Here is a 21,553-nt window from a genome sequence, read left to right as displayed (position 1 = left end):
ACAAATGAAGCAGCATGGGAGCCTTGGCTAAGAAGTCAGAGTTCTAGGTCCCTTCTGCCACTGACTTAATATATGAGCTTAGACAATTCACTTGCCTCTCTGGACATTTAAATGAAAGAGTTGGACTAGATGATATCTCTGGGATTAGGATCTTTCAGATCAATTCATACCTGATTGAGAAATCAATGAACAAATGAGAAGAAATTCTAATTCCAAGACATGGTATCCTGTACCTCTTTGAAACAGCTGAAAGGAGATAAAGGTCAGCTTCCTATTTATTATACATTTACCTATAGGAAAAGAAGCAAGTGTATGGAGAAAAAGAACCTGGCAGCTCCTCTACTTGACTAATAAAAGCAAATTCCTGGAAGAAGCAAAGAAATAGGCCACAAGTTAGACCTGGCAGTGTCAAAAAGGGTCTATAAATTAAGAAATTAAAGTAGTAAAAAACCAATGTCTATAACCAGACAAGATCTCTAAGCACAGACTATAGTCTAGAGAGGTCTGAGTGGGAAGGAGCCCCTGGAGCTTCTATTAAAGGGAAGGACTTGGTCCACAGCAAGTTGCTACTGCATTTGGTTCAAATCCAGTTTTCTCACTCTGTCAACCTGGTATATGTGCACACGTGCAGACATGCTGCAGGCTGTAGTTATGCTTCTGAAGTGCTGAAATGAGAAAGAAATATCAGAAGAAATGATACCAAATTCAAAGAAGTTAAGCTGAAGGCAAGTAAAATTTTGGTTTAAAAGCTACTTGGTTTTCCCCACCACTCTGTGTGGTATCATTGCTACTCATTCTGAAGTGTGAGTTACAGAGTTCTGTGGGATGGTGAACTCTGGGGGTGAGGAGGCATGAACTTGTGGTATGATTGAAAGCCAAAGGCAGGATTACAACCCCATATCCTGTCTGAGAACCCCCCAGCTCTTGACAAATAAATGGGACTTGACCTGACCCATTTGGACACTCACTTGTCTTCATTCAAAGAAAATGTCTCCACAAAAGGGATTTCTTCCTTGCCTGTCTTCCCCATGATCAGCTGGTGCTTATCCAAGTTTATGATGCACTGAAAATAGGAGAATCACTGGTCACTGTCAATGATCCCACTATGGGGTCTCCATGTAAGAGGATCCCTACCTCGAAGAGGAAGTATCAAGGGGAACATGGGGTCAATCCTACCTTCAAGGATCGGAGAGTCTGGAGGCCAAGAGACAAGTTTTTCTCATTGTCCTCTAATAGAAACAAAAAAAAAAGAACAAAATTAAGATTCAGCCATTTCCTTCCTTGCTCTAGAAGTCAGCCTGATCACCATTAGGTTCCATTCATCCATCCATCCATCCATCCAATAAGCATGTGTTGATCTATTAAACATCTGGTATATTAAATAATTTTTCCAGATCATTAAAGTTACAAGATTATAGAGCCAAGATTCAAACCCAGGTCTTTTGTTTTTTTTTTTTTTTGAGACAGACTCTTGCTCTGTTGCTCCAGCTAGAGTGCAGTGGCATCACCATAGCTCACTGCAACCTCAAACTCCTGGGCTCAAGCCATCCTCTTGCCTTAGCCTCCCAAGTAGCTATGATACAGGTAAGCACCATCATGCCCTGCTAATTTTTCTGTTTTTAGTAGAGACGGGGTCTCGCTCTTGCTCGGGCTGGTCTCAAACTCCTAAGCTGAAGCAATCCTCCCATCTTGGCCTGACAGAGCGCTAGGATTACAGGCGTGAGCCACCGTGTGCCCAGCCCAAACCCAGGTCTTCAATTCTAAAGGACAAAGGCCTTTAGACAAAAACCAGTAACTCTGTGCAGTCCAGAATAGAAACGTACGAGGACAAATGTGCGAGGTGGTGAAAAATTATCAAGGGATTCATGGCAAAGGAGTAAGAGGATCTTTCCTTCTGCCACCAACTAGTTCATGGAAAGCTCTCAGGGGACATTTTCACCTTCACACAAAAATGTTTGTTTCTTTGCTGCTTGAATTTTTTATCTGAGCTCTGTACTTCTTTTTATGATTGATTCTCAGCATGTCTTGAATGTAGCTCAGCACCCATCTGGTACTTTGGAGGGTAAAAATTGGGACAAGGCCTACTATAGTACAGGAAAATGGGAACCATTTTGAAAATTTAGTATTTACAGACATGAGACCTTATGAGGGTTCGGTCAGGGTAGGGAGAGGGTTTACATTAGGGTTCATAGGTCCAGTCGCCAATTCTACTCACCAACCACAGCTGCTGGGCAGTCCAGGTGGAGGGAACCCAGTGTGATCACAAGGTGCTCAATTTGGCCTACTACTTTGAGATGCCGGGGTAGAGAAAGCTTTTCTGCTTCATGCTTACGAGATCTGACATGCTCCTTGAGTCTGCACCAGAAAGAAAGGTACTAAAATTCCCTTAGAGGTTTCTTGTAGAATCTAGCAATGCCTACCTTCTGACCCACGATTGGAATTCTCCAGGGATTTCCTAGGATTAATTTACCTGAAAAATACTAGCCACCCTCTACTTGTTGTCTCAACACTTTGTCCTAAACATGCTAGGGGGATACAAAAACAATAAAGACTCATTTCCTGTTCTCAGAAAGCTTATGTCACTACCTGCATTGGTGAAAAGGGGGAGTTGACACATTGAGAGAATCCTGTTCTGTATCCTAACATCCCCATCTCTGTGTGAGGCAGTTTACTTAATATGTCCTTTTACCTATCCCTGGGTAACAGATAACAGAGAGGGCAGGTTAATCTTAATTTTAGAAGGTTCATGTCTAATTTTCTGTTTGTCCTTTCTATCTGAGTCTATCCTTATCAGTTTGTCTTAGGCTATAATGTTAGTGGGGGCAAGGACTTATTTGGTAAATGCATTGATATTGGTATCAGCAAGGAATATAATGGAAAAAGTCCTCATTAATTTAACTTGTATGTGCAGGGGAGGAAGGAAAGAAACAGTACCAAGGTTTGACACAGTTATGTAAGCTGATTGGAATAGCTAGTACCCGAGCTATTATGGGTTGGTGGATAAATACTTAATTATGGACTTTCTGTGCCAATACTTCTGCTTTCCTCCAATTCCTCTCTTTTGGTGTTATAGCCCATCCAAAAGAAAAATAATTGCAGTTTTACAGATGGTTATTAATTCCTCTGGAATCATAGCAGTCTGCTGCCTAATTATGCACCAGGACATTATTAGTCTTTCTGGAACCATCATGTTACACTGTACCTCATCTCTTCACCACATAAACACTCAGGATTCCTCCCATAAGAGCACTTAAGTCCTATACTTCCCCCACCATCCTAAATAGTAATGTACAACACCCTAGAGTCAACTTCAAAGTATCACAGTGGTGGTGAGGGGTGAGGTAAGGGTAATAGATCATATGGCAGGGGTCAATGATTATACAAATGAAGCCCTATGCAAACCCTTCCTAAGAATATGGATGTCTTGAATGTAGCTCAAAATGGACTATATCTATCTTAGTGGTTTCATTACAGAGATTTGGGATGAGGAATGATTTATTATATTTAGGGCTAGAGGTATAGAAAATAATATTGGGTTGATTTTACTGATTCCGAGCTAGACTTCAGGCCTATCTGGTCCTTTATAGGAAATAGTAGGAAGAAGGAAAGAAATAAAAGTAGAGGTTGAGTAAAAAGGAGGTAAGATACAAAATGGCTTTCTTTGACTAAAGAGGGCGAACCCAATTCTAGCTGCTAGAGAACTAAAGATATTCAATATACTGGGTGTCTGCCTCACACCCAATCCCTAGCAAGGGAAGCAGTAGGATCCAATTTTGCAAGTTTTTTTTTTTTAATTTCAAAATATTAAGGGATACAAATGTTTTTCGTTATATGGATTGCTTTTGTAATGCTTGAGTCATGGCTGTAAGTGTGCCCATCATGCAAATAGTGTTCATTGTACCCAGTTTTACAAGTTTTTTACAGAGAGGAAAGGCACTAAGAAACTATTGACTAATCATTCTTATGCTCCAGGCCCAGCAGCAATTGTAACCCTATTCTCAGTTATGACTGATGTTTCTTAAGGACAGGCAGTGTGTCCTCCAGAAGGACCCTAAGTAAGCTAAGCCTAACCACATCCCTGCTTTTACTCTTCTGGGGTACATCAGCAGGACAGCTCCTTCTAATTTGCTGTCTGGTGGAACAGGGCAGGACACATAATAAGCCATGGGTCTCATACTCTGTCATTCCAGAGCCCAGAAGTCTTTGCTCAAAACTTAACAGGTGAGAGTTAACAGAAAGCTGAAGGCTTCCCTGGCTCACTGATTGCTCCCAGCTGCCTGACAACCCACCATGCTTCCCCTCTACTAAGGACTCTGGTTTCAGCTGAGATCTGAGCTTTGCACAATTTTCTCTGAGCCTCTGTGAAGACCCTCACCATCTCTAACCTCAAAATAGATGAAGCAAAGAGTACATTCACATCTGACTTCCACCCAGCACAAGTAGCTACTTACCCTAATCTGTCCACACAGGCTGAAGAGATGAGATTATATTGACAGCCTGTGTCAACCAAGGCTTTCACATCCTTTCCAGCACACTGTGGGGAGGAAATACACTGTTCAACAGGAGCCAGAGAAGGAAAAGGGATGGGAGATGCGGAAAGTAAGCAGCAGATGCCATACGAAAGGCAGGGCTGCATCCTCCCAATTATGGGTTGGTAGTGTCCCATCTTTACCCACTAAGTCTGCCTTTGATTGATTGGCTCTTTTTCCTGATGAATCCAGGGCTGACAGAAAATCCCAAAGGACGTTGGGTGTTTCATTCCATATACCAAGTAGCTCTTAATCTTGTTTTAAAAATCACATACCACTTTGTAAATCGGATGAAAGCTGTAGTCCTTCCTCCCATAAGGATGCACATGCATGCAAAATATTGCATCCACTTTCCCCCTTTAAAACTCATTTATCAATTCCATAATAAGATCCACACTCTATAAAGTTTGGAAGAGAGGGCCCCACTATTGGGATCATATAAGGCCTGAAATCCTACTTTCCAGAGAAGTAGGATAAGCTATTCTAAGGACATTACCTGGCAAGAAACCAAAATCATGTCATCATCCTCAGACTTCTTTAGCCCCTCAGACTTAGCTTGATTAAGTTTGTTGGTCTTTGAGGCCCACGGGACACGACTGCTTCGGAGTTTAGACAGGTTGGTTTCCATGAGGCGCCTCTGCAGAATGTTATGAGGTTGCTTGAGGAATAGAAAACAGAGGCTTCTTAGTGAAAGGCCACATCCGCCTGTCCCATCGTCCCCCAGGTGCCACAGAAATAATGAAGGAGCCTCACATAACTGAGCTCTATCTTCGCTTCTTATTTATTCTTCTTTCAAGTGGGGACTTCACTGGTACTGTCAGAGCAGGTACTATAAACCAATTTGCAGTAGGCCACAGTGAATGAATGAAAGAGCAAAGTAGGACACTGGGAAATGTGGATGAGGTGAATGAATATTCTATGGCTCAAGAGAACTGAGGGACCCTTGTGATTTGGACTACCCTGGGCTTGCTGTCTTCCCCTCCCCTTACAAGGGCATTTAAAGGGAAAAGTGGTCTCAATCTAGAATAAGTTATCTTCTCTGTATCTTCCAGGTGACTGAAAATCAGTGCCTTAAAGAAAAGGCAGTTAATTCTCATAGGCTGAAGAAATTTAGCTAGCACTAGTAGTCAGAAGCTCTGGTAGTCAGAAGCTCTGCCTACTTCTGCATCAAGTCTCACTCCTTTATGGTCTTATCACTTAGACCCAGTCTGTGGATGCCTTGGTGGCCTGGCCCTCCCATGGGCTGAGTCACTCATGGGGTGGATAGGGTGGGAAAACAGGAATACACACCCGCTAGCAAACCTCTCAACAGACACACTTTGGAACCTAGCAGAACCCACAGGAATCATCATCACTGACAACTCATGGGCCTCCAACCACTGGCTCCTCCTTCCCTGTCTTGTCATCCATCCCCCTTTTCTTCAATGGCCCCAAAAGTGGGGGTATAAAAAGGGCAGACACCAACCAAGAAGCAGGAGACTTAATTAGAGCTTATATGTGGGCCAGGAAATCTAATGTTAGGAAGCAGAATGAGGAGTGTGAGTTCAAGTCTGCTCTTTCAGCTTAACAGGGAGTTTCTAGGACAGATATATTCATGCTCTAATGTTCCTACTCAAAGTGGCCTCCAGAAAGTTTAAGATATATCTTGAAGAGAAGTCATTTGACTTGGTAACTTTCTATACACAAACATCTTATGCCCAGTTTACAATAACATTTAAAATCCCTCAAAGGATAGAGTTTAACCCCAAGTTTCTATCTAACATATACCAGATGGCAATCTGATTCTAGGGGGAGGGGCATCACTCTTAGAGGCCCAGAGCCTAGAATCTTTCTGGGGAGGGGGTTAGCACTGGAGGTCTTCATTATCTGCCACCTTACAGATTTCTAAGGAAGAATGGAGTCGCTGCCATGACTCACTGTAACCCTGGTGAGACGAAGAAGTGGATTCCCAAAATACACTGATACTTGGCAAAGCAGGTTCTAAATTAGTATCCTTGGGAAAAGGGGAGGGAGAAGCAGTTATGAAGAAAATGAGAGCTTCTTAGCTTGATAAGGGTCTAGAGGAAGTGCTAACTTTGTCAGATTTTGTGATGCAACACTGGGAGAATGTTTTACTCCTCATAAGAAACAGAAATTCTTCTTTCTAATCGCTCTTACCAATTAACCTGGATTCCTAGCTCAAGCCCTACTAAAGCAGGGTGTTTGTTTCTGTTAAGTCCATGCTTGCCAGGACCAACAAAGATAAATTAGATTTATAGAACTTAAGATTGGAAGTGGCTTCAAAGGCCCTCTAATCAAGGCCCTTCTACCTAAAGGTTGGGGCTCTTCCTCTACATTGGTTTTGCCAAATACCACTTTATCTGGTTATTCTTAATAGGCAGAGGAGTCTAATCATCAAAGGACAGATGAGACAAATGAGGAAAATTCTGAAATAATTCTCCTTGAAGTCATCCCTCTTCTGTATTTGCTTCCCTTTCTACTGGATCCTTCCTCCATATGCTATAAAACATATTCAAAGTTTCTAGGTATTGGGGAGAAAACTTCCCCACAAAACCTCAGATCCTGCCTTCTCAACTCTACATTCTCCTCTAGTCATATCCTTGTCTGGAATGGTCTGGCTTTTTTTTTTTTTTAAAGCCTAAACCACTACGTCTATTTCCTGATATCCTACATTTTCCTTATGGAGATCATTTCTGATCCCACAACATCAATAATGATCTCCTAATTTCCAAATCCAGTAGACATTTTTCAGTCTTGATTTTACTTGCCTTAGCTGGTATACTCGGTCCTGCTGACTATTCCTTTATTTGTTCTTACCTTTAGTAACCAAAAAAAGGTTTAAACACATGCTCAAAATATTCAAATATCACTTAAGTATATAAAATTAAAAAAGCAAAAGCCTCCCCAACGTCTCAACCCTTTCTTAGTACTACTCCCTCTAAATAATGGCCATTAAATTTAGAAGTATATCATTTCAAAAATATTAATACATTTATAAACATACATAAAAGTAGGATATTATAAAACTTATGAAATTTTCTATTTTCGTTGAATATATGGAAGGCATTTTTCTATGTTAGTACGTATAATTCTCTTCACTCACTTTCATAACTAAAACATAGTCATAGGATAGTTCAGGAATAGAAAATTTACAGCCAACAAACCCATATGAACCTCAGAGATTATTTTCTTTGGTAATTTTATTATGCCTACATGTTTTAAGTGACAACATAGCTGCACATTGACCTCTGCTCCCAAAATTTCACTAAAATGACAGTAAAGGAATAAGAAAGGCCTAAATTCATCAGAACTGAAAGAACAGTAAAGGAAACTAGAAAAAAAAGATAGATGTTGACAAAATTCTAGAATCCAAACAGCAGACAGAAAAGCAGTAATGACCTAGACTAGAGAAAGTTAAGTGCTTCACACCATTTCATTTCACAGAATGCTGGAGTTTCAGAGACTGACAGTTGTTCATTAAAATCCTTGTTCTCCTCTTCTTCCTGGGCAGAAATCTAGACTATGTTTTCTAGACCTCCTTGCAGTTAGGTACGGCCATATGACTGAGTTCCAGAGAATGGAATGTGAGAAGCGACACACACCACTTGTAGACTTGGCCCATAAAAATCTCCTGAGCACACTTTTCCATATTCGTTTCCCCTTCTGACTGGCTGAAGTGGAGATGACCCACTTAAAGGCCGCATGTTGAAGACAGAAGAGCCACTGTCACCCTTTGGACTCTAAATGAGTATATGGAAGAGGGCTGTATTGCTGACTTTTCCGTAAGTACTGTTACTTAAGAAAAAAACTATTATGTTTGAGCTATTATTAATACATATATTGGTGTCTAGCTGTAAAAGTAGTTTTTCTACTCAAACTAAAACTCTGGAAAGGCTGAGGAGTTAGAGGTATCAGAACCTCTACAGAGGGAGAGTATTATTAGGTTTGGAAATAGATTAGTTCAAAGCCTACACAAGACTCCCAAATTGACCCACACAATTGGGAAGAATGCGAAAAGTTTATTCTTTTTGTAAGAGTAAATCAAAAGACTTTGATTAGTTGATACTTTGGCTAGGCTTTCAGATTTCTAGAACAGCTAAAGGTGAATGTGTGGTGCCATAATAAGCCAGAACTGAAGGACATAAGTTTAAAGATTGAAAACGCCCACATGGAGCCTAGCACAATGAAGGAAAAAAGATCCACATCAAGATTTCACATTACTGTGAAATTCTGGAATAGCATGGATGACAAAGATTCCAAAAATTTCCAAAGAGAAAAAGATGATCCAAATACAAAGGATTGGGAACCAGAATGGTATAGGACTACTCAACAGTAACCAACAGAAGCTAAAAGACAATAGAGTAATACTGACAGTATTATTCTGACAGTACATAATTTCTAAACCTAGCCAAGCTACCAATCAAGACACAAGAAAGTTGTCCCCCGTGCATCCTCAAGAAGCTACTGAAAGATGTGCTCCACCAAAGTGAAGGAGACAATAAAGAGAAAAGCATGGGATCCAAGAAATAAAAGATCCAATAGAGAAGCAAGGCAAAGGCAATTCTGAGAAGGTGTTGAAGGAAAAGTTCAGGATATAGGTTGTCTGTCAGGCCTTAAGAGCGACTAGTCCAAAATGAAATGAGAGGATAGGGGACCCTAGGAAGGATGTCCCCAAGAAAAAAAATGGACTGCTAGACCATCCATAGCTTTAAGTAACTGGAAGGAGACTTAAATTTTATATAGAAAATTAAGTAAAGAAAAAAAATGCCAAGGAAATTATTAATTTTGAGAAAAACAAATATTTGTATGAGAAAGGAAACATAATCATAGCACATTTGACTCAGCTGTGAATATGAACGTAGTCATAATAATGCAAGCAGTAAACAGTAATTTTATCCAAAACAGTTACTTTACAGAATATTAGTATACTAGGAGAGGGGATATGATGGCAAGGTATAAGAGAATTAAATCTTTATCCATTGTAATAGAAAATCAATCAATAATGTAAAATCAATAAATCAAAAAATAGCAGTATCACCATTTACTCAGAAATATGGAGATTCCTAACACGGCAACAGTTTTAAATTTTAAAAAGTTTTAAATTATAGGGACGGGCATGGTGTCTCACACCTGTAATACTAGCACTTGGGGAGGCGGGAGGACTGCTTGAGGTCAGCAGTTCAAGACCAGCCTGAGCAAGAGTGAGACCCTGTCTCTACCAAAAGTAGAAAAAAATTAGCCAGTGTGATGGGGGGCACCTATAGTCCCAGCTCCTTGGGAGGCTGAGGCAGGAGGATTGCTTGAGCCCAGGAGTTTGAGGTTACAACGAGCTACGATGATGCCATTGGACTCTACCCAGGGTGATGGAGTGAGACTCTGTCTCAAAAAAAAAAAGTTTTAAATTATACATATGTATTTTTTTATAAAAATAAAAGTTAAATAAAAAATATAGCAGGAAAGAGTTCAGCCAAAAGAAAAGCCAACTTACAGTGATTTAAATGGAGGTTTGTTTTTCTCACATAGCAAGAAGTCTGGAGATAGGCAGCTGCTAACATTAGCTCAGTAGCACAACTTCAGGGCTATCGTCCCTGTAATTCTCAGGGACATTCCCTTAGAGTCATAAAATGGGTGCCCCAGCTCCTGGCATTACATCCATATTGAAGAAATGAGGAAGGGGCTATGCTAATGCCATCCACCCTCTCTATCTTCCTGCGAAAACTTTTCCAGAGTTCCCTCTGAAGTTTTTTGCCTGTAACTTCTTGGTCAGAACTCACATGGCTACTCTTAGCTGCAAGGGACAGCAGGAGAGAATATAGCTTTTCTAACCTCAATAGAGGAGTCAGGCAGGTAGAAAAGGGCAGAAAATGGGTGATGATTTAGCCAACTAACAGTGTCTGCTAGATTATGCAAAAACTACATCATGTGCACACCACACACACATACAAACAGTATAACTTAGGCAGCTTATCTTACAAGCAGCTTAGCACTTATTAAAATAGCAGCACATCCTCTACATTTGAGTTTGTGTTATAAACATACCTCGATTTGACTAGTTAACTATTATACTAATGGACATTTAGAGTGTTTCCACATGTTTGCCATTAGAAACAATGCTGCAATAAACTCAATATTCCATTTTTCTTGAAACTTTCCTCCACTGGCTTCTAAAACTACCTTTCTGTTTATTCTGTATCTAGTTCCTTTGCCTCTGTTCATTTCTTAGATGTTATGTTCTTCATTGCTCTATCTTTGCTTCTTTTCTCTCTCTACATATCCTCCCAGGGCAATTTTATCTGCTTTCATTGCATAAATTACTATCTTATGATAATACTCTATCTCATGCCCAGATCTCACTCTTGAGTTTTAGACCCACAGATCTAACTGCCTTTTTGAAATTCTTTATTTAGACATTCCACGGTACTTCAAGCTTAACTTATGCCACTGATTTTTCCCATAAAACTTGCACATTCTCCCTTATTCCCTATCAGTGAGTGAAATTCTGCCTCCTTAAGATCTCTCATTTTCCTCTTCATTTCTAATGTTACTGCTAAGTCCAACAAATCTCTTAAAACATTACTTTCATGGTTCCCTTACCCTACAGTGGTTATCTTGCCAGCTGTATCCAACAAAAATCCCCAATGTAGCATTCAAAATCTTCCACTAACTACTACTCATCCTCCTTCCCAATCTCTTTTGAATTATTTATTATTCCTCGAAGGTGTCCTATTAATGCTTTTGGCAAATTACCACTTGTCACATATTATCTTGGGTAAATCACTAATCTTTGAGCATAATTTTTCTCTAAGCTTCACTTTCTTCATCAATAATAAAAGAGGTCTGAGCTCCAAAGTCTTGTTCAGTTTTAACATTCTAGGTTACTTCCTTTCTACCAACTTTGGTCAATGGCACCACCATATACCCATTCTTGATTCTTTTCTTTTCCTAACCTCCCAAGTACTATTTTTTTTTAATTTTTATTTTTTGAGACAGGGGGGTTCTTGCTATATCACCAAGGCTGGTCTTAAACTCCTGGGCTCAAGCAATCCTCCTGCATTAGCCTCCCAAGTAGCTGGGATATAGGCATGAGCCACCATGCCCATCACAAGTACTACTGTTGCTTCCTCCAAAACATATTGGACCACCATCACTTCTTATCTTAAAGTAGGTACCCCACCTCTTTAGTTACTAACAGCCTCCTAACTTGTCTTCTGCCTCTTCTTTTGCCCTTCTCCAATCTATTCTCTGCATAGCAACCAGAATAAGCTTTCAAAAATATAAGTCAGATAATATATTCTTTTACTCAAACCCTTCCATGGCTTCCCATTGTTTTTCAGAAAAAATTTGAACATTTTACCATGGTCTATAGGGCTCTGCACCATCTGGCCCTGGCTCTTCCCTCCAACTTCCATGTGCATACCACTCTCCCCTTTATTCATTCAGATTCAGCTCCATTCATACTCACTTCCTTGCTAAAAAGCCTTTTCCCATTCCAATGCCTTTGCACCTGCTGTTCCCTCTGCTTGAAATGTTCTTCCCCTAATATTTGAAATAATTAGCTCACTCCTTCAGATTTCAACTCAAATGTCACTTACTCAGAGACACTTTTCCTGACCATACTACTTAAAGCAGGTACCCCACCTCTTTAGTTACTAACATATCCCACTATTTCTTTCACAGTAATTATAAATGCAGAATTATTTTGATTATTTACTTGTTTATTATTTCATTCTCCCCTACTAGGATGTTAATTGCACAAGGGTAGGGACATTGACCATCTTGATCACAGCTATATCCCAGCTCTTGACACAGCACTGGAAAAACAAATCTCTAGTGCTTCTTTCTTCAAAAAGCCTTTCTTGATTAAAATCATCTAATTCTTTCAGATTCCCTTCATTCTAAATATAACAAATAGTTTGTACTACTTGTATCCCCATTCCTTGACTGTTGTTTTGTAAATATGCCTAAATGTTTTTCATCTGTGTTTACTGAAATACTGGCTTTCTAAGGGCTATCTCAAAGTCCTTCAAGATACACAATACTAATTAGGAAAATGGGTGCTGCAGGTACCCTGGCAGCCGTTTGGACATAATTTTCAAGTCATCTTCCTGACATGAATTCTGCTTTATGCTAAGCCTCAACAAGGCAGCTACTAACCTAAGCAGTTCCTGGTTCTCTACTGTTCCTGAAATGTGGCTGCTAGCAGCATCTACACCTGAACGAGGCAAGTTCAAATTTGCTGCCTCCATCACCATCAACAGCTTCTGAAGGAAATGGACCCTGTGGGCAGTGCTGTATTCTGGGTAGAAATAGCTGAGGTTCCTCGATCTGGCACCCACACTGCTTAAACATCTTTTCTAACTAGGCTGTAGAGTATGAAGAACAGTGAGGTGAGAGGAATCAGACTACAGTGCAGGATGCCACGGAATTATGATTTGAGCCCAAACTTCTAAAGCCACTTTCTCAATCCCTTTACCCATGCCACATTGAACCCAGACAGAAAGAATCTAATGAATTTATGTGCTCCACAAAATAAACCAGATTGGCAAACAGGGGAATTGACAGAGGTCTGCCTCTTTGTAGCATTTACTCCCAGGGGAGAAATCCAAGATTTCTAGCTAGCAATAGAACCACAACTAGAGCTACATAGAACAAGAGTCAGCAAATATGTCCCACATGCCAAATCCAGCCTGCTGTCTGTTTTATAAATAAAGTTTTGTTGGACACAACCAACCCCAGTCATTTTTCATCCATGCCTGCTTTTGCACTACAAGAGCAAAGTATAATAGCTGAGACAGAGATTATTTGGCCTGCAAAGCCAAAAATATCTACTGTCTAGTTCTTTATAGAAAAACTTTGTCAACCCCTGACTTGGAGTAGTGTTTAAAAGTATATGCTTTGAAATCAGAGCTGAGTTCAAGTTAGCAAGTACTTCACAGTGCTTTTTTGAAGATTAAATGAGAGAATCCATATAAAGCATTTAACATCATGTCAGATATAGAGTAAGCCCTCAAACGTTATAATAGTAAGTATATGCATGTGTATATAGCTGACTCTTAACATGGATTTGAATTACAATTATACCCAGGTTTTTTCAATGAAAGTTACACTGAGTATGCCTGCCTCTCCTGCCTCCCCTTCCGTCTCCTCTACCTCTTCTGCTTTTGCCACCCTGAGACAGCAAGACCAACCCCTCCTCTTCTTCTTCCTCTTCCTCCTCAATCTATGCAACGTGAATACAAGGATGAAGACCTCTAAGATGACCCACTCCCATTTAATGAACAGTAAATATATTTTCTTTTCCTTATGATTTTCTTAATAATATTTTCTTTTCTTTAGCTTACTTTATCCTAAGACTACAGTATACAATACATATAACATATAGGATATGTGTTAATCAACTGTTTATGTTACTGGTGAGGCTTCCAGTCAATAGTAGGCTATTAGTAATTAAGTTTTGGGGGAGTTAAAAGTAATATGTGAATTTCTGACTGCATAGGGGATCAGTGCCCCAATGCTCACATTGTTCAAGGGTCAACTGTATATGTATTTTAAATTCTCACATATAGCCTAAAAGTGAAGCTGGATATACTATTCTTCCCCCCAACCCCCGCAAAAGGCCTGAAATCATCCTACTCCATTTGAGTCCTCATACACAGCCTATAGATAAACATGGACTCCTGTCAAACCCAGTATACATGTCTCTATCTCTGACCTTGGAAATCTAAAAGGGCACTAATATCTGTTCCTTTTCTTCTCTGCTTACTAACTGAATATACTGCATGTGATCCATTCTACCCCAAGGGAACACAGACAGGTTGTCCTTGGGTTTGCAGTTGCTCAAAAACATATGGGAATCTATCTAAGGCAGCCTGTCACATTCCCCCAGGCCTTCTGTGTTTTGCTTCTTTGCCTTTGACCCAACAGACACATTATTTCAGAGAAAACAATTATTTCTGCCCATGGAGGCTGCATTTTTGTTAGAAAGGATTCACAATGGGCAAGGGAATTAGACTAGATAACCTGTAAAATTTTTCTTACTCTGAGGTTCTACAAAGCATACTCTGGAGGCAGCCTTCTCTCCTACCATCTCACAGTCAGCTAGCTCACAGGGAATGCTGAAGTTGTAATTGAGTATTGGTTTCCATCCTTACTATCACAGCAGGCCAGAATAATCACTTCTTCCACTGAACTCTTCTAGCACTTCTTTTTTTTTTGGAGACAGAGTCTGGCTCTGTTGTCCGGACTAGAGTGCCATGGCGTCAGCCTAGCTCACAGCAACCTCAAACTCCTGGGCTCAAGCAATCCTCCTGCCTCAGCCTCCCGAGTAGCTGGGACTACAGGCATGCGCCACCATGCATGGCTAATTTTTTCTCTATATATATATTTTTAGTTGTCGAGATCATTTCTTTCTATTTTTTAGTAGAGACGGGGTCTCGCTCTTGTTCAGGCTGGTCTCGAACTTCGGACCTTGAGCAATCCACCTACTTCGGCCTCCCAGAGTGCTAGGATTACAGGCGTGAGCCACCGCGCCCGGCCTTCTAGCACTTCTTGATTATAACATCTTGGCAACTAGCATAGGGTGCCTGGTGGTGGTGTTTATCTTCTTGTAGAACTGTCAATTCAACACCTTCATTTAAATAACTAATAGAGATCCCAAACTTAACTTGTTCAAAAATCAGACTCTTGATTCTTATTCTCTATCCCCAACCTGCTCTCCATGTAGTCTTACCCATTTCAGTAAGTGATAACTCTATTCTTCCAATTGCTAGGTCAAAAACTTTGAGGCCATCCTTGACCACTTTTTCTTTCAGACTCTTAATCCAATCAATCAACTAAATCTGTCAGCTCTGCCTTCAAAATCTATCCAGAAGATGATCTTTTCTTGTCTCCTTCACAGCTATCACACTGTTCTAAGACACCATTATCTCTCATCTGAATTACTGCATAACAGCCTCCTAATCAGTCTTTCTGCTTCAACTCTTACCCTCTGTAGTCTAAACCTGTGGTTCCCAACCCCCAGGCCGCAGACTGGTACTGGTCCACAGCCTGTTGGGAACCAGGCCACACAGCAGGAAATGAGCGGTGGGCGAGCAAACAAAGCTTCATCTGTACTTAACAGCTGCTACCCATCACTCACATCATTGTATAAGTTCCACCTCCTGTCAGATCAGCAGTGGCATTAGATTCTCATAGGAGCTCAAACCCTACTGTAAACTGCACATGCAAGGGATCCAAGTTATGTGCTCTTTATGAGAATCTAATGCCTGATCAACTGACGTGGAGCTGAGGCAGTGATGCTAGTGCTGGGGAGCAGCTGCAAACACAGATTATCATTGGCAGAAAGGTTTAACTGTACCATAAATGCAATGCACTTAAATCATCCCGAAACCATCTCCCCCATCCCTAGGTCTGTGGAAAAATTGTCTTCCATGAAACTGGTCTCTGGGGCCAAAAAGGTTGGGGACCACTGGTTTAAACCACATAGTAGACTAAGTAATCTTTTCATAAAATAAGTCATGTCATGTCACCCCTCTGCTCAAAATCTTCCATTGGTTTCCCATCTCAGATTAAAAGCCAAATGACTGCACAATAGCCTCCCACTATATCTCTGATATTATCTCCTATCACCCTCCCGTGGCCCACCCCTTGCTCATTTTGCTCTAGCCACGCTGGCCTTCTTACAGTTCTTCAATCATTTCAAGCACATTGATGCCTCAGGACTTCACATTTGCTGTTCCTTTTGCCTAGAACACTTGTCTCCAAGATACTCTGCGCCCTCATTTCTGATAGTATTTTGTCAAATGTAATCTTATCAGAGAGGCCTTCCCAGGCCACCCTGTATAAGAGAGCAAGGCTCTAGCCCACCCCATCCTGGCTACTGCCCTCCCTATTCCCCTTACTCTTATTTATGTTTCCCACAGCACTGATTGTTACCTAATATATTATATATTTACTTGATTTTATTTTCTGCCCACCTCCCCTTATAAGAATATGAGTTCCATGAATGCAGGAACTCTGTTTTGGTTCACTATTATTATCTCCAATGTCTAAATTACTGCCTGACATGTAGTAGGTGCTAAATAAATACCTGTGTAATATATTAACTAATCTGTCCTATCCTTCCCCCAGCCCATAAAGAGAATCTTTTTTATCTTCATCTTTGTGGTCCTACTCCGAGACTGTGTCCTGAACACAAGCACGTGTTCAAACAATGTTTGCTATAACTAGGATGCAATTACAGATCTGTAAATCTTCAGTTTGGGCTAGATCCTGGTGTTATACTGGTATTTCATGGTCCTCTTCTAAGGCTCCAAAATTGTCTAGCCCAAGACTGTGGCATTATGGATATCTTGTGGCATTATGAATGACTAATCTATAGGGTACCACCTAGGTCTGCTCTAATTGACAGATTCTAATCAGGTATTTTTTGGTAAATTTGCTTCATTGTGTTCTACCATCCTTCCCCTGGCCTTCATTCCTAATTCTAGTCAGTTCTGCAAAAGCATCTGGCTAAAAGTAGAATCAATCATAAGTAGAAAAGAAAAACTCTCTCTACTGCCAGACAAGTTAAGAATATGGCTTAATGCATATAGGTCAGTAATAGTATCATACAGAAAAGACAGCATATAATTACATAACATGACTATTTTTAAAAATTAAAAAATCCTTACCACAATGAGAAGAACTTTTATGAACCTGGTAGCTAAAACAAGAGAAATTACAATAGGCAAAACTCCAAGAATCGAGAGATATTTTTCTCTAGCTTTATCAAGTTTTTTAAAAAATAAATCATATATAATATTACCCACATCTCTGGTTTTAATTCTTAATCTAATACAGAATAAGTAATACGAGATGAAGGGATGAACAAGAAAAACAGACATAAGAAATATGATTAATTTCCACAGCAGACTTTGTAGTAGCCAACTCCACACACACAGGAATATGGCAAAGGCACTTTCCTGTGGCCAAGAGAACATGACCACCTTTGATTGCCTATGGGTGCCCTCTGACAATCCAAAAGGGGCTGGCAAGGTGGTATCAAACAGTGAACATTACAGAAACAGCATGGTAAAGTAGATAATTCAGATATCCCAGCAATATAATTCAAATATAGGTTACTAGTGTGAAGAAAAACTGCCCACAATCTTCGCACTGGCTTAAGCCCCAGAGTCAATTAAAATGAATTTGTCCTCTCCCCCCATCTCTCTCTGGTGCCATCCCCTCCCCTTTCTTGTCTCCCTTCTTTTGAGATTATATTATAAACTACTTCAAGTAAGAAAAATTCAGTTAATTTTAGCATCCTCCAAATTTCACTTATAGTGAGAGAAAATGGAGTCAACACTAGTCTATCCTACCAGATGTATTTATAAAGTAAAGTGATAAGAACATACTTCTTTTCTAAGATCATTTCTAAGATTGTACTGAGGCTGCAACATAAGTTCCAAGAGAGCTTAAGCATGCTGCCTCGCCCCAGCTCTGTAGCTCTCCTAACCTTACCTCAGTCTGCCTTGGTTTCTATGACCTGTTCTTGGTCTTCTGTGCAATCACTTGCAAAAGTATGAAAACAGTGAAAGAGGTAAATCAACTCCATGACAATGGGGTACAGAAAGTGCAAACCACGGTTCAGAGCTTCACAGTCAACCACTATGTGTCACACCCATGGCAATACACTGCTTCTTTCTCTTTGCAGCCTATGCTCTGTTGTCAGCTTTCCTGCCTCAACTGAGACAGACTGGAGTCAGAAAAGCAGATGGAATTCTTAAATAGCATGAAGTAGGATAAGGAATCCTAGGAAGAAGGATGCAGTAGTAGTTCTTCAGGACTAGGAAGCTCCCTGACAACCGAGGACAACCAAATGTCAATATATTAAATCCAGCATGAAAAAAATTCACATTTTAACTCTTCTTCTAATATTTATTGATTCCCGAGGCTTTCGCGAACTAGGATTATTTTGGCCTAAAGGACGGAAGACTTGGACTTGATTTACTAAATGAATCTAGACTGCTTTAAAGTGAAAGAAGTGAAGAGAGAGTTATCTCCTTTGTAGGAATACATTTATTGAAATGTATTCATCATTATTCTGGGTTAGCATGAAACAGATCGACTATCCTGCGGCTTGTGCAGAAAGAAAATCTTTTTAAAAACAGAACAAGATAAGTGGAGTAGACATCCCTTGCACATAAGTAACTAATGGCAGGGAGGGGGACTCTGGTATTAGTATCTATGTATTATTAGAGCTGTTTAAAAAAAAAAGAAAAAGGAAGTGAATGCAGAAGCTCTGCCCTCTGCCCTCCATTGCCCTCCTGGGGTCAGAAATGGCAATTTCAGTGAATCAAGAACTGCATTCAAAATTAGACATTCCAAAAGCTCAAAATAAAAAATACTAGAAAAATTATTCAGAGTACCTATTTCATTTGTAAAATACAGGTAATTTATATTTCAGAAATTATTACCCAAACAAATAAAGTGATTGTGAAATTTAAGAAAACAAAATACGAGAAAACTCCAGAAAAAAAACTACAACACTAAACATAAATTTGGCCCCACACCACTCCAGAGACTGACAAATGACAGTCAGATATTGTTCTTTACAATGGTGACCCTTAGCCATCCATTCCCATTCCATAGACAGGGCAGTATGGTCTTTGAACTCAGACCCCCAGTCCTGGGCTTCTCTTACTTTAATGCCAAGAACAATTGTCTTAGAAAAAAGACTGTGCCAACCCCAGCTCCAACTACACACATTAGCTGGTCAGTAAGCTGGAGCAGCCTGGCTTCCTCCCTCTACCCCTTGGGGGTGGGGCTGGAAGACAAGAAGAGATGACAACGATGAAGAGGTGTTTGAGGTTCAGGTAACCTTCACGTTCGACCCCTTCTCTTCTCTCCTTACTCAGGATGGAAGGTCAAAAGTAGATAAGAACAAAACCAAACGGAGAAGTAGATCTTGCATAGTGGGACAATGGATTCAGCAAAAGTCATCTGGATATGGCGACTAAGAAACCCCCTTTTCATTTCTTTCTTTCCTTCTCACACACCCACTAGGAGTCACCTCTGTCTGGGTCACAGGACCGGCCACGCAGCCTGTGAGGCTATGGGGGCTGCCCTCGCTGCGAGCTCAAGCTCCATGAAACAAATTCGGTATTAAGAATAAAGTGACAGAAAGGAGACCTGAGGGCAAGACGGGGCAGGCAGGGTGTCTCCTTTCTACTGGACAGGAGAGACACACGCAGGGAGGGCAGAGACGAAGGGAGCGCTAGCTAGAAAAGCTACAACAGGATCCCTAGAGAAACCCGAGCAGGGGGATGCCGGGTGGAGAGGAATCCCTGACAGACAACAGCGAGACAGCGGACAGTGACTCAGTGAAAGCAGCAAGGGTCGGGCCCCGGGAGACCTCACGGCGCGAAGGTGGCGGGTCCCCGAGGGCCGGGGCAGGAGCGGCGGCGGGGGTCCAGCGGCAGGCGCAGCCGCAGGGGCTCACCGTGTCCTTGGACGAGCCCAGCTTCTTGAGGCCGTCCAGGGGCAGCAGGTCGGCGGAGTCCTTGTGGATGAACTGCACCGCCTGCTTCATCCGGCGCTGCTGTCGCAGCGACGCTGCCTCCCGCATGTCGGTCTCCTTGCGGCCGCCCTCGGTGAGGAGCCCTGAGTAAAACATCGCTGAGGCGCCCGCGACCCAGCGGCCCGGGCGCTCGCCGAATCCCAACTCCCTCAGCCTCGAGCAGCCCCAGCAAGGTCTGCGCACCGCGCCTTTTATAGCCGAGCGTGACGTCACGGGGAGCAGCCGGTGCGCGCGCGGGGCCGGCACAGCGCCCCCACCCGGCGCGCGGCTGCCCAGCGTCCCGCGTGCACTGCCCACGCCAGGGAGGCACAGACGGCGCAGGCAGTACTGACCCGGAGGGCCAAGGGGCCACCATGGTCGCTTAACCCAACCGTCCCTCTCCTGTGTGGGTGTCCCGCATCCCCTGGACCGGGATGGGCTGTGGAGCCCAATGCCGGAGCAGCCTCTCACACCCCAGCCGTCGGCTGCCCCATCCCCCCAATTCCGACTCACCTGTCCAGGCTGTGGCGGACCCGGGGATCACTGACAGCTGGGCCATGCCTCGAGTCCCGCCGCCGGCGCCGCTGCTCGGCTTCGCAGATTCGCACCTCCGGGGCCGCGCCCGCAGCCCGCGCCCACAGCCCGGGCACGGGAGGGCGGGCAGCGCACTCTGAAGTTGGGAGAGCTCGGGATTTCTCCAACTTCAGGTTGGTCCCCACCCACTGGGCCACGTGATTGGGGAGAGGGCAGCGGGTGCAGGCGAGCTGGAGACGGCCTTCCGGGGACCCTCCTCCTCCAAGCACCCTCTGCCCAGGCTACGGGAGCCGGCACCCGCGCTCCCGAGCAGGGGAAGCAGATCCGGTAGGAAGCCCACGGGTCGGCCCGGGGTTGGGGAGTGGCGAGGGTCCCCGCCTCTGGGGGAACGCACACGACTGCGAGCCCTACACCTCCTCTTTGGAACACCGACAGAAAAATACCCGTTTTTCTCAGCAAATGCTAGGGCTTACCGTCGAGAGGGTCTTTCGCCAGTCTTTCCAGCATCCTTGTTGGAGCATTTGGAACCCGTTTTTCTTCGTGAATCATCATACTTTCAAGCCATTCTGATACGGCCTTCAGGCACCCTAGGTTCTGGTTTCGATGTTGTAACTTGGTACAAACTAGGTTTCTACCCTGGAAACCACCAAAACTACCCTCCCCACCCCATCTCACAAGAGCAGGCATGAATCTGAAAGATCTGCACCCTCAGGAGAACCAACAATAAAAGCAGCAATAACGACACTTACTGAGCCTTTACTATGTGCTAGGTACTGGAATAAACACTTAAAATGCAGTATCTCGTTGAATCCTGGCAACAGCTTATGAGATGATATTATCATTATCCCCATTTTACGCAAATACCTGATACTTTCTAACCAGCCTCCTGAATGCTCCCCTGGTTCCCTTCCAACCCATTGTTCTCTGCTGCCAGAGTAATCCTCTCAAGCTA

General features: G+C 42.2%; 1 protein-coding gene across 1 annotated transcript; it reads right to left on the bottom strand.

Annotated features, from left to right (window-relative positions):
- Positions 1 to 257: 257 nt before the first annotated feature.
- NRIP3 (nuclear receptor interacting protein 3) lies at positions 258 to 20,252 on the bottom strand. The gene is made up of 7 exons (XM_012654223.1): positions 20,011 to 20,252; positions 5,026 to 5,187; positions 4,452 to 4,534; positions 2,216 to 2,355; positions 1,177 to 1,229; positions 969 to 1,063; positions 258 to 665 (listed from the first exon to the last, which is right to left on the bottom strand). Exons 1-7 carry the CDS (start codon positions 20,182 to 20,184, stop codon positions 650 to 652), a joined length of 723 nt encoding a protein of 240 aa, XP_012509677.1. The 5' UTR covers positions 20,185 to 20,252; the 3' UTR covers positions 258 to 649.
- Between the last annotated feature and the right edge of the window lie 1,301 nt (positions 20,253 to 21,553).

This window comes from Propithecus coquereli, unplaced genomic scaffold, assembly GCF_000956105.1.
Source record: "Propithecus coquereli isolate 6110/MARCELLA unplaced genomic scaffold, Pcoq_1.0 Scaffold44, whole genome shotgun sequence".
Classification (NCBI taxonomy): domain Eukaryota; kingdom Metazoa; phylum Chordata; class Mammalia; order Primates; family Indriidae; genus Propithecus; species Propithecus coquereli.
This window is presented reverse-complemented; position numbering and strand designations above follow the sequence as displayed.